The sequence below is a fragment of the Rutilus rutilus genome, assembly GCF_951802725.1.
Source record: "Rutilus rutilus genome assembly, chromosome: 17".
In the NCBI taxonomy this organism is placed as follows: Eukaryota; Metazoa; Chordata; class Actinopteri; order Cypriniformes; family Leuciscidae; genus Rutilus; species Rutilus rutilus.
In genome coordinates, this window is record NC_140230.1 from 879,708 (window position 1) to 892,792 (window position 13,085).

Here is a 13,085-nt window from a genome sequence, read left to right on the forward strand (position 1 = left end):
AGAAATTAGGTTTACTTGATTATTCAGTAAAACAATATGTTACTGCGATAACGATATGTTATTGATATGTTATTATGATATTACGATATGTAATAACGATATGTTATTACTTGTTCATCATGGTGTCAGTGTTTTATTCGCTGACTTTAGCTATAGCTTCTTTGCACGAAGAACAACATAGTGAAGAAACGCATTTGGGGCCACCGTAGAAACATGTGGATGTGAGCGGACCCGCGGTGTGTGTAGAGAGAAATGCCTCATTCTAAGCTAATAAAAACACAACGATTATGTAAGGTCTTTATACACCACTGAAAACATAGTTATGTATATGATATTGCATTTCTGTCAACATATTACACAATGCACCTTTAAAGGAAAGGAAAGGAACGGGAAACAGCATTATGTTTTCCAAAATCCCCAAATCAAAAACGAGACTAAAACACAGGCCTAAATCATGAGACAGCAATCAGGACCAGCATTGGGTCAAGTCTCTGAATGAAGCAGTAACAGCAGAAGCCGAGGTCCTCATATGGTGTTTCCTCTGTGTTGTTCAGAGCTGATCCAGACGGAGCTGAACCACGTGCGGACGCTGCGGATCATGGACGGGGTGTTTCGCAGAGGCATGATGGAGGAGGTGCTGATGGAGATGGGTGTAGTGAACACCATCTTCCCCTGCCTGGACCAGCTCTTGTCTATTCACTCCAGCTTCCTCAGCCAACTCCTGCAGAGGAGAAGCCACAGCCTGGCTCCCAGTAGCACTCGCAACTTCACCATACAGAGGCTGGGAGACATACTGGTGGACCAGGTGAACTCCTCACGCACCAATCACGGCTGTTCGCTGCATACAAGCGTCACAAGATGGCGATCTCGATTCAAACACTCTCGTTACCTTATTCCTACATGACAGTGATTCGGCTCTGTCTATTAAACCTTTGACGATCACAGCGAACTAGGGACGGGACGGTATGGAAATTTCATATCACGATAATAGTGACCAAAATTATCGTGATTATCAATATTATCACGGTTTTGTTAAAACGAGATGAAAGTGTTCAAAAATAACTGATGCTCACCCTGAAGACATTTCAACACGTTTTATATTGGAAAATCAACAAACAACAAATAAAACGAGCAGCTTTATGCACTTTTTTAAGCAAGATTATATTCTGTGGCATTTCCTTCCTTATAATGACTGTCGTCAATAGCAACGCATTATAACACCGCGCACATCCATGTATCGCAGCGGACGCGCTCTCTCGTTTCATTCAAACACAAATTGCCGTCTTGCGTCTGGAAATGCACTTTGAAGGGCTCTGAGGATTCTTAGGATCATTCTAAGAGCATCAGATGAACAGGCAGTGTTTTCTAGATTTGTGTGTCCTTTAGCAGTTGTGCCAGATATCTCAGCTCAGTGAGCGGATATGCTGATGCTGTGTCTCGTCTGCATCAGTTCTCAGGGCAGAACGCAGAGGAGATGAGGAAGTGTTATGTGGAGTTCTGCAGTCGGCACCTGAAGGCAGTGAAGCTCTATAAGGAGCTGCTGGCGCGGGACAAGAGGTTCCAGCAGTTCATACGGGTGAGAGGACACGCATGCTTCAGGTTACGCCTACCTCTGCTGTAGAATGTGTTTAATGAAATAGATTTAGTTTCTGACTTCTGTCCTGTTATCCTGTGAAGCGTGTGAGCAGAGGTTCTCTACTGCGCCGTCATGGAGTCCAGGAGTGCATCTTACTGGTCACGCAGCGCATCACCAAATACCCCGTGCTCATCCAGCGCATACTGGACAACACGAAAGGTGAGACCACATGTCAAACTACAGTCTGAGAACATAATCTGCATCATGTCCAACAGGTCAGTTTAGTTAATTCATGAAAATCAGCATCAACACTAGAGTTGGAAATCGAAAATCGATTTCAATTCTGGAATCGGACACTTGTTATAAAATAAAAAAAAGTCAGTTCCTCTTATCGATTCCTTTGTAAGCATTTCAATAAGACTTTTCAAATGAAAGACGACTCTGTACTAAATCTTAAAACACTGATTATTTCAGTCGTTTGTTCAGTTGTATCTATGTTGCGATTGCAAATTCTTTTTTGTTCTTTTTTTAATTACTGAGTCTTTAATAATGCTCTACATTTATATAATTTAGGCTGTTCTTCTATGGTATTTTTAAACCACAGGCAAACGTTCCTTGTGTAAGAGTTTTTTAGCCTGTTGATTTTTGTTCATAAAATATTCAGGTAAAATGAAAATGTTTTGCAATAAGACTTAGGGCCCTATCTCGCACCCAGCGCAATTGACTTTGTACACGACGCATGTATCATTCCTATATTGCACCCGCACACAGCAGACTTTTCCCTCCACAGACGCACGTCGGTAAATTAGGGAATGAACTTGCGCTCCCGGGGGCGGTTCAGGGAAAAGAGGCGGCGTGATCTGGCACAAACGTTCCCTGGTGCTATTTTGCAGTTTCAGAAAACAATTCCGCCACTGACCAAAAAAAACTAGTTTAAAGTCAGTGGCGCGTTTGCGCATGTTATTCAGATGCTATTTTAAGGGCGCATGCTTGGCCATAATCAATGTAGCGTGTGCACAACACGAATACACTTTGCTTCTCTCATCTACACAGAAGCAGCAGTTTTCATTTTTGCAAATCATACATTATTACGATCGATAGATAGATAGACAGTTTATTATAAAAGCATACATATAGCTTACACATTTACCCAAATTATCATACGCCTGTTTAACCGAAGCTAATTTGTGTGTGTTTCTCCATCCCCAATGTCACTTCTCTGTGTTTTACGGCCCTGACGAGAACGTCAGTCTCCTCGGCTGTGAACCGCTCCTGTCGTGCGTCTGGCAAATCCGCCGTTATAATAGCAATCCGCCATGGAGCAAGCGCGCCTGCTCTTAAAGGGAATGAGAGATGATGCTCTGATTGGTTTATTTCACGTTACACCCAAACCACACCTATGAGTAATGAAGCTACTTCAGACCAACACATTTTAGATTTGCGAGATCCGCCCACAAAGTTACTTGCGTTTCGCGCTTGATATTTGCGTTTCAGGTCGTTAAAATAGGGCCCTACATGTGAATGATATATACGTTTTTTTTTTTTGTGCATTTTCGAAATGGAAATTAGGAATCGATAAGAATCGGAATGGATAAGCATAATTAACCCTGAGTGCTAGAGAACGGGGCCTGAGTGCTAGAGAAGGGGGCCTGGGCTCCTCATGGACTGTGAATGGCCTGTGTGTCCCTCGCTGCTCTGAGAACACACTGTATCTGCTTTGACAGGGAGTGAAGAGGAGAGCAAGTCTCTGGCTCAGTCTCTGGCTCTGATCCGGGAGCTGTTGTGTTCAGTGGATCAGCAGGTTCAGGAGTTAGAGCGAGCTCAGCGTCTGCAGGAGATCCAGTCGCGCCTGGACCCGCGGGCCGAGACCAAAGTGAAGGGTGGAGGCGTGTTTCGTGGAGCAGAGCTTCTGCGGCGCGGGCTCATCCACGAGGGGGCGCTGCTGTGGAAGACTGCGCAGGGCTCCAGACTCAAAGGTGCCGGCTGTCCTCCTCACATTACTATTGTTATACAGTCATCTGTGGGATGAATATACACTTGCAAGCACAATTATCCATGAACTTGATGAATGTTGCAGATATGTTTTACTATCCACAACCAAATGCCTTTCAACTTGAGTGTGCAAAATTAAAAAAAAACGAATGAATGTGTTGCAATTTGTAAAAAAAATTGTGAATACAAATGTTTTCTTTTGTATTAGTGTATCATAATTTGCGCATGCAACAAAGAAGATGTGCATGTGTGGATCAGGGGACACGAGTGCATTCATTGACTCGTTTCTGAGTCAATCTCATTTGATTCACTCCCACGAAACCATTATAACGATTAACGTGCAATAGCGCGTCAATGTCAACACTACAGTGATAAAAACAAGATTTTCACACATTTTTGGCCATAACTGCTCAACCATTTGGCACAGACTCTAGTCTTATATCATTGGAATCCTTGGCAATACATACATCTCCATTTTCAGTTCCATAATGAAACATTTTCAGGTTTTTTGCAAAGTAATCTGTCAGAATCAAACCAGTGCAGAAAGATTATCTGGAGATTGAATATCAATAATTATCACCCCCAAAAAAGTTGAACTTTTAAATCATCGCTGTTGGCACAGCATGGCAAAAGTTTCTCTCTCTCTCTCTCTTTTTTTTTAGGTCACTTAAATGCTATAACTCTTGAACAGAATGGGATATGTTCACCAAAATTGGCCCACATCTGTATGAGCTCAATATGTGGTTGTGTGAAAAGAAAAAGTGTCACTTGGCCACTTGGGGGCACTATAACAGAAATAAAACAGGGAGAAGGCTCTAACTACCCAACCGTTTGTCTGATTGACTTGAAAATTGGCATGTAGTGTCTTTGTCCAAGGTGTCATCATTGTCTATGAGGACATTCATTTATTTTGAAAAACATGGCTGTGAGTGAGTTGAAATGATTGGTATCCAGATAGATTTCTCAGTAACTCTGTGTTTTGTCTGCATAGATGTGCAAGTTTTGTTAATGACAGACGTCCTGGTGTTCATGCAAGAAAAAGACCAGAAGTATATTTTCCCCTGTCTGGTGAGTCACAGCTTTCTATTGGCTGACTATCAGTGCATTCTAACAACGCATAATTTATCTCGTGACCTACATCATCACAGGACAAACCGGCAGTGCTGTGCCTTCAGAATTTGATTGTGAGGCATATAGCCAATCAGGAGCGAGGAATGTTCCTCATCAGTCACTCCACGCCTCCAGAGATGTACGAGCTCCACGCCGCCTCCAAAGACGACAGAAACACCTGGATGAAAATCATTCAGCAGACAGTGAGCAAGTCAGAGTCAACTCACAACTCCTCAACCCAAAACCTCAATGCCCCTCTCAGATATATCTCTGCACAGTCAACGCACACACTTCATCAGCTTCTGTCTTTCTCTTTTACAGCTGTCCGTCAAGAGAGGATTTCCCTCTGATTGAAACCGAGGACAAAGCTTTGCTACGCAGACTCAGAGGTTTGTATCAACTAGGAAACATGGTTTATTTCCCAACACTCATCTGTGTCTGTCGTCAGACTGCTCCGGTTTATTTCATTTCTCTCTCTCTCTCTCTCTCTGTCTAGCTGATATCCAGCAGAAGGACCGTGAGGTTCTGGAGCTGTTACAGGAGCGTGTGACGCTCTTCTCTGATCTGGTCGAGGTCACTGGAGGTCAGACTGTTACCGTTCCCACAAACTCCAGGAATATATTCAGAGCAGAAACTCCCTCGGCTCCTCAGGCGGAGCGGCTGCTGAATGACGCCATTGTTGAGGGTAAGCAGAGGAGATTACGGAGAATACAGAGAATACAGAGCTTAGCAATCAAGACATTAAGACTGCTCTCTTATTTATGTCACACTTCAGTGGACAGACTGAGTGAAGTGCTGTTGGCTTCATGCATTGACCGTCCACAGTCCTGCAGACTGAATGGTGAACCAACAGAGGGACAATTCTCCTCGAAAACAACAGGTACCTTATTCATCTTTAGCATACCTATTCTGCCGCTCCTCTCTTCCCAGTCTGTCAGTAACGCTTTGTTTAGTTCCTGTCTCTATGAAGCCCCTCCTCCTGAAAAGCACACTGTGCTCTGATTGGTCGGCTGGAGCAGTGTGTTGTGATTGGTCGAGCGCTTCGAGTGTGTTTGGGAAATGTCCCGCCCCTTACCATAACCGCCAGTTTAACACACTACTAACTAACTCAACCAGGCCCCGCCCCTTTATTCTGCGCATGAATTATTATAATGAGGAATATTGTGACTGATACTGCTGCCTTGTGTCAGTTTCTGGACTAAAATGAGTAATAATAGCCATTGAACATTACAGTAGGATGGAAAGCCAGGCCCAAACCGCAAATTATCAGATTGTTTAATCAATAAATCAAATATACAAAGTAAGTAATTAAAATGACGTGGTAATGTAGAATGTCTACAATGCATAAATATAAGCAAATCCAATATTGGATTATATTCTCTCCAATGGTGTGCATGTAATATATTACCGAAGATATTAAGACTTTTCCATCTCTCATGTTTTCAGATGAAGGAACGATATCAGTTAACGGGACTCATGAAGTAATCGGTCCATCTAACAAGGTGAGGGTTTGATACATTACAGAAAGACTTGAGTGGATATTGCAGTGCATATTGGATTTATTATTGTTTAATGCCTCTCACAGGACAAGAATGGGAACCAGCTGCAGGACAAGACTTTAACCGAGGTACACCTTCAGGAAGCTCTTAAAGAATGAGGTGTGTCTGAAGATGAGAACAGAGATGACTGAAGTGTTTGTGTTTCAGGAGGTGTGTCAGAGACTGGTGAACCTCAGCACTCAACTACACGCTCTACAGGTCAGATTTACACTGAGCTTCAGCTCCATCTCAAACACATGCAGGACTTCATTTGATGGACTGATGCTTTGACGAAACAGCGTTAGAGATCTTTAATGGGTAACACTTTATAATACTGATTCGGGGGTCTTCTCTGTGAGACGAATATCACTCAACGAACAGGTTCCACTTCAGGGCGTAAGCATGCCTCGTAGAGGGTGCTCTCGCAGAAGTGATGGTGTCTACGACTGCTTGTGGTAGATGACCTAGAACCTCCGTCCCAGGGACCAGACATGGAGTTTCCAGAGGTCTGGGGACGCGGGTGCCATACAGAGAGGTCCTCCCTGAGAGTAAAGGGCCAGGGAGGGGCTGTCGAGAGGAGCTTCAGTTCTGGGAACCAGGTCCGGTTGGGCCAATAAGGGGCAACTAGCAAGACCTGCTCCTCTTCCTCCCTGACTTTGCACAGTGTCTGTGCCAGAAGGCTCACTGGGGAAAACGTATACTTGCGGAGGCCCCGGGGCCAGCTGTGTGCCAGTGCATCTGTGCCGAGGGTCCCTCGATCAGGGAGTAAAACAACTGGCAATGGGACGAGTCCGGAGAGGCAAACAGATCTATCTGTGCGGCCCCTAAATGGTCCCAGATCAGCTGGACCGTCTGGGGATGGAGTCTCCACTCCTGGGGCCACAGGCTGTTGTGAGAGCTCGTCTGCGGCACGATTGAGCAGGCCGGGGTGATTCTCACATAGAGCGTGCCGCTCTGCCATGCCCATCTCGGGACTCGGCCGTGAAGCCAGTGCTGATGCGGTCTCATATGAAGCGAACTCAGTGGCGTTACTGCAGCTGTGGATGCCATATGCCCCAGGAGCCTCTGAAAAAGTTTCAGTGGGACCACTGTTCTGCTCTTGACAGTGTTCAAGCAGTTCAACACTCCCTCTGTGAGGCGTGCCGTCTGGTGGACCGAGTCCAGCTCAATACCGAGAAAAGAAATCCTCTGCACGGGGGCGAGTTTGCTCTTTTCCCAGTTGACCCAAAGACCCAACTGACTGATATGCTGGAGCAGCAAGTCCCTGTGCTCGCCCAACTGCTCCCGAGACTAAGCTAGTATCAGCCAGTTGTCGAGATAGTTGAGGACACGAACACCTCAGTTGGCGCCTCCACAACCTTCATAAAGACACGGGGTGACAGGGCCAGCCTGAGTGCAGGAATGGCCTGTGTTGCGGGAGGTTGGAGACATGAAAGTACGCGTCCTTCTGGTCGATCGCTGCAAACCAATCTCAGGGACACCTACTTCGGCTACTTCGCCAGTAGGACTGCTATTTCCGCGCGCATGACAGGGGCATGTTCGCTCAACACCGAAGTGTAACGAACACCTCTGAAGTTGGGTGGACGCTGCCCGAACTGAATCATATAGCTGAGTCTGATGGTGCGGATGGAGCACTTTCCAGGCTTCCACGAACCGGGCCAGGGGGACCAGAGGGACCACAGACATACCCGATCTCGATCTCAACACCGAGATAGTCATGTTCCCGCAATGAGAACATGAGCCATCCACGACCACCGCTGCACTCAAGCTGTAGAAACACCTGCACCAGGAGAGACTTCCAGAAGAAGCACCGACACACCCGCTTGTTGTATAAACCAACACTCTTTAGAGACATCAACCTATTATACATTATGCTTTATTAATATTAATTATGAACCTGTATATAGTAGTCCTCAGTGGGGTATGAAAAATAGTAGATACTGATTAGCTAATAGTGAATGACCACATTCAACTGAGCGCTATTACTTACTAATTCATTAATCAGAGTTTCTTGTTAGTTAATAGAAGCTACTAGAATGTTAATAGTGTGTTACTCATTGTTCCTGTGTAGTTATTCATTAATGAAGGAACAGTATTATAAAGTGTTACCCTTTAATGTCATTATGAGAAGCTTAAAAACACATTTGATTGATTACGAGACAGAGGCGAAGCATCTTTATCAAACACTCACTCTTGTTGTGTGTGTAGGCTGCAGTGATCCGGCAGGACTCGTTCCTGGAGGTGTACATGCAGAAGGACTCGAGCGTGTCCCATGAGCCTCTGCTGGAGCCGGCCGGGCCGGATCTGACCGAGCTACAGCACAAGTACAACCTGCTGCAAGGAGAAGTGATCCGACTACGGGCCGCCCAGAACCAGACGAGTAATGGAGCGCCGGTTCAGCTGCAGAAACAGGAGCCGATGAAAGCCCAGGACACAGTGGATCAGTCCGATCGGTCAGATGACGGCAAGATGGCCGTGCCTCCTCGAGCTGACAGTCCCAGAGGTGAGGCCAGAGCCCATGTCTATTGCTCTGGGAACATGTAACCTGCCTGTCTTGCCTGGTTCTTGTCTCTGAAGTGGAGATGGAGAGCCGTTTTGTTTCCATCCACAGGCTTTTATGCACATTTTGGGATATTATGTAAAAAAAACCTGGATGGAAATACCAAGATCCACATAAAATGCACATAAAAGCCTTGTGCATAGGGTTGGGTATTTGAAAATCAATTCTAATTCTGGAATCGAATACTTGAGTTCGGGAATCAAATACCACAAATAATTCCGATTCATCTCATCGATTCCTTTGTGAGCATTTCAACTTGACTTTAAATCATTCAAGCACGAGAGACTCTGTTTTCTATTTTTGTTCATGATATTCAGGTAAAATTAAATGTTTTGCAATAAGACTAAATGTGAACGATATATAGTTTTTTTTTAACCTTATTGGAATCGAAATTAGGGATCGATAAGAATCGGAATTGATAAGCAGAATCGAAATCGGAATCGTTAAAATTCAGACGATACCCAACCCTACTTATGCACTTCATTTTTTATCCGATAAGCAAACGTTCATATAAACTTTGGAAAGACATGCACATGATGCACAACAAAAAACTTCCCAAACTGCGGTTTGCAAACACCTAGTGGTCTGTGGAGGAACTGCAAGGGGTTCATGAGTTGAAAACATGTTATGAATCCCTGCCTCAGGGATTATCAAAGACAATACCCATCACACACCCCAATGATTTCCATTAACGGTGACTTGAGCTTATAGCATTAGATACTCTTAAAATAACTGCATTTTATATAGTTTATACAATTTATTTTTGCAAACTAACAGTAGCCATGTTTCCATCCACCTTTTTCATGCGTTTTTGGGGATATTGCATAAAAAACGCTGGATGGAAATGCCAAGATGTGCATAGATTTATTAATGTGCGTTAATAACGTGTGCACTCAGCTGAGGAGATCATGTATCCGATAAGAACACATGCACATAAACTATGATGGAAACACATTTACTGAATAAATCTCTCGATGAGCAACAAGAAACTCACGTGACTTTCCCTCAGCGTCAGCTGTGATTGGATAGCTGGAGTAACCAGTGGACCAATGGCGTCGCAGCGTCTCTAATGTTGGTTTGGTGTTCCTGAAACGCCGGAGTCGAAGTGTGTGATCAGAATGATGTGGTGTAATTCCCTCTAGAAGCGTCTCACACACACGAGTGTGTTCCCGAACACCAGCATCCGAACGCCAGAGAACACGACAGCGTTTACTGTGTTTCGCCTGACGCTCGACACACACTCGTTTATGATGGAGGGAGAGAGAAAGATTGCAGAAATTAATTTCCCAGGAAGTGACGATTGCGATGAAAACGCTGCTTTATTCGCAAATGTTTCAGTGATTATTCAAATTTTTACGCAAAAGATAAATTTGCAACTTTGGAGAGAAACATAGCTATCGAGAATTATAAACAAACTTAAGAACAAACAAGTAAAAGTAACTGTTTGACAATGCAATGAAGCTGCACTGACTGACCTGTGATGTTTTCAGATCTGCAGGATATTCCTGAGGAGAGCGAGTGTGGGACCGAAGCTCACAGTTAACATCACACACACACACACACACACACACACACACACGCTGTCAATCTCAATCACACACACACACAAGCTGAATCTCAATCACACACTCACACTCACACTCACACACACACACGCTGTCAATCTCAATCACACACACACACAAGCTGAATCTCAATCACACACTCACACTCGCTGAATCTCAATCACACACACACACACACACAAGCTGAATCTCAATCTCACACTCGCTGAATCTCAATCACACACTCGCTGTCAATCTCAGTCACACACTCGCACACGCTGTCAATCTCAGTCACACACTCGCACACACTGAATCTCAATCACACACTCACACTCGCTGTCAATCTCAGTCACACACTCGCACACGCTGAATCTCAATCACACACTCACACACTCGCTGTCAATCTCAGTCACACACTCGCACACGCTGTGAATCTCAGTCACACACTCACACACTCGCTGTCAATCTCAGTCACACACTCGCACACGCTGAATCTCAATCACACACTCACACACACGCTGTGAATCTCAGTCACACACTCACAGTCGCTGTCAATCTCAGTCACACACTCGCTGTCAATCTCAGTCACACACTCACACTCGCTGAATCTCAATCACACACTCACACACTCGCTGTCAATCTCAGTCACACACACACACTCGCTGTCAATCTCAGTCACACACACACACTCGCTGTCAATCTCAGTCACACACACACACTCGCTGTCAATCTCAGCCACACACTCACACTCACTGTCAATCTCAGTCACACACTCACACTCGCTGAATCTCAATCACACACTCACACACTCGCTGTCAATCTCAGTCACACACTCACACACACTGAATCTCAATCATACACTCACACTCGCTGAATCTCAATCACACACTCACACACTCGCTGTCAATCTCAGTCACACACTCACACACACTGTCAAAGCCACGGATATCTGCTATGGAGAGGCTTTATCATCTATTTTCCATCGCTCTGCCAATAATGCTGGACAACCAATAGGAAATGTGCTTCTGGTCACATGACCAGAGCCGCGGCTGTTACGTAACACTACAACTAAACTACACCACAGCCAATATCCGAGGAAGAATCCGGATCTCTGAAGTGTTTAAACGGCTGTGTGAACTCCTGTAAATACTGTGTGTTCTGGAGGAACCAGGCGTTTTCTAAAGACGGATCAGTGTTTTCCCGCAGACTCATCATCGGTTCACACGGAGTCTACCGCTGGACACTGGCGTCATGCATTTATATTAAACATAGTGTAGAACAAGTCTTTTTAAAAGATCTTTAGACATTTTACAGTTGCTATTTAAACGGTTTATGGTGTATTTTTTTCTTTGATGAAAGGATTTAATGAGTTAGAAATGAAGGAAACTTTACTGACTTTAGAACTGTAGTTTCCGCTTTAGCTGTATTATTGTCCATTATTATATTATTGTAAGGATGTGCTGAAAAAAACGTGATATTATGGTAAAGATTATGAGTTGTAGCACATGAAATGCCCTGGTTATTTGGCAGAAACATGAATAGTTCTAATAACCTCCACGGTTTACCTCTTATAAAGGGTTATAATGAGCGGAGGCTTTCTCCTGGACCGCTGAAAGATATTAATGTTTATTGATAATGGAATGTAGTGGAAAAAATGATTGTGAATTCTCCTCTGGCCACTTGAAATCACACTAAAGCTTTGTTTAAAATCACTCTGGTGATATTGTCTATGTTTTAATGAATGTTTGAGGAAGAAAGCATCCTTTAAACTGCTGTTCAATCATTGTTTTATAAATATATTGTTTTTCATAGTACTGTGTGTGGAAATATATGGCTGTAATCATGTATTCTGCTTTGCATCTATATAAATGCATTGATAATTGCTGTACTGCATTTCTTTATCTGCACAACACGTCAACATTTGAACATCTGATCACATTAATCTCAGTGTTTCTGCCGTCTCACACGATAAGGCTGATCTCTGGAAAACAAACAGGAGAACAGGTTAACTGCAGTACTTACTGTCATAGCGGTGTACTTTTAAAGTGTAGGATTACACATTTAAGAATATCTGCTGATCCTACGTCCTACACAACATCACATGAAAACTCAGCTGACCTACACTGTACTGGGCATTCAAGGTGATCATGATGGCATCAGTTCAATATAGTTTCCATTGAAGGGGTTTAGTCAGTCTTTGATCTTCCTACTGTGAGTCAAACTATGTGTGAATGATTACATTAGTTCTCGTGACCATGTGATGCTTATACAATTTGGGGGGTACCATTATCTTCAGTCGGGGGTAATTGTCTCTATTGTCTTTAGATGATGAGATTTAGTGGTCATCTCTAAGGCTGTGTGTAAGGTCAACACTTTAAGGACTGCCCACTGAATGCCTATAAGATACCATGTAAAGTTCCCTTGATGACCTCAGCTCCCGACAGCTCGTGTCCTCAACACAGCATCCTGCTGAGGACACAACCACGTCTCCTGGTCTCCGCTTCTGAGTTTCCCACAAAAGTGATCAGCTAACCTAGCTAGTTATTTTTACTGTTGCCATTTTATTCTATTTTAATATTCAATGTTAGTGAGTAGAAAATCGAATCAGTCTCCATCGACTTCTATTGGTTTATAATTTCCTTCTTAACACTTCGGTGAAACCTATAAAGAAACAAACTTTAAAATACAAACACTTTAAGACCTTTTTTAGTGTATTTTTATGTTTGTCTCAAATTTAGGTTGTTATGCATTGAAAAGTCGCCCTT

General features: G+C 43.8%; 1 protein-coding gene across 3 annotated transcripts in view; it reads left to right on the forward strand.

Annotated features, from left to right (window-relative positions):
- Nucleotides 1-12,202, forward strand: part of arhgef2b (rho/rac guanine nucleotide exchange factor (GEF) 2b) — a 56,197-nt gene extending 43,995 nt beyond the window's left edge. For 2 of the 3 annotated variants that reach the window (XM_084384996.1, XM_084384998.1), the window contains 14 exons: nt 555-805; nt 1,451-1,576; nt 1,678-1,795; nt 3,301-3,552; nt 4,560-4,636; nt 4,717-4,889; nt 5,000-5,067; nt 5,175-5,363; nt 5,454-5,558; nt 6,125-6,180; nt 6,264-6,305; nt 6,385-6,435; nt 8,425-8,719; nt 10,267-12,202. In XM_084384996.1, the coding sequence (XP_084241122.1) occupies nt 555-805; nt 1,451-1,576; nt 1,678-1,795; nt 3,301-3,552; nt 4,560-4,636; nt 4,717-4,889; nt 5,000-5,067; nt 5,175-5,363; nt 5,454-5,558; nt 6,125-6,180; nt 6,264-6,305; nt 6,385-6,435; nt 8,425-8,719; nt 10,267-10,319 (1,856 nt within the window). In that variant the 3' untranslated portion in view covers nt 10,320-12,202. The remainder of the gene's footprint in view (nt 1-554; nt 806-1,450; nt 1,577-1,677; nt 1,796-3,300; nt 3,553-4,559; nt 4,637-4,716; nt 4,890-4,999; nt 5,068-5,174; nt 5,364-5,453; nt 5,559-6,124; nt 6,181-6,263; nt 6,306-6,384; nt 6,436-8,424; nt 8,720-10,266) is intronic. The other variant, XM_084384997.1, reaches the window with a different exon arrangement.
- The last annotated feature ends 883 nt before the right edge of the window (nt 12,203-13,085 follow it).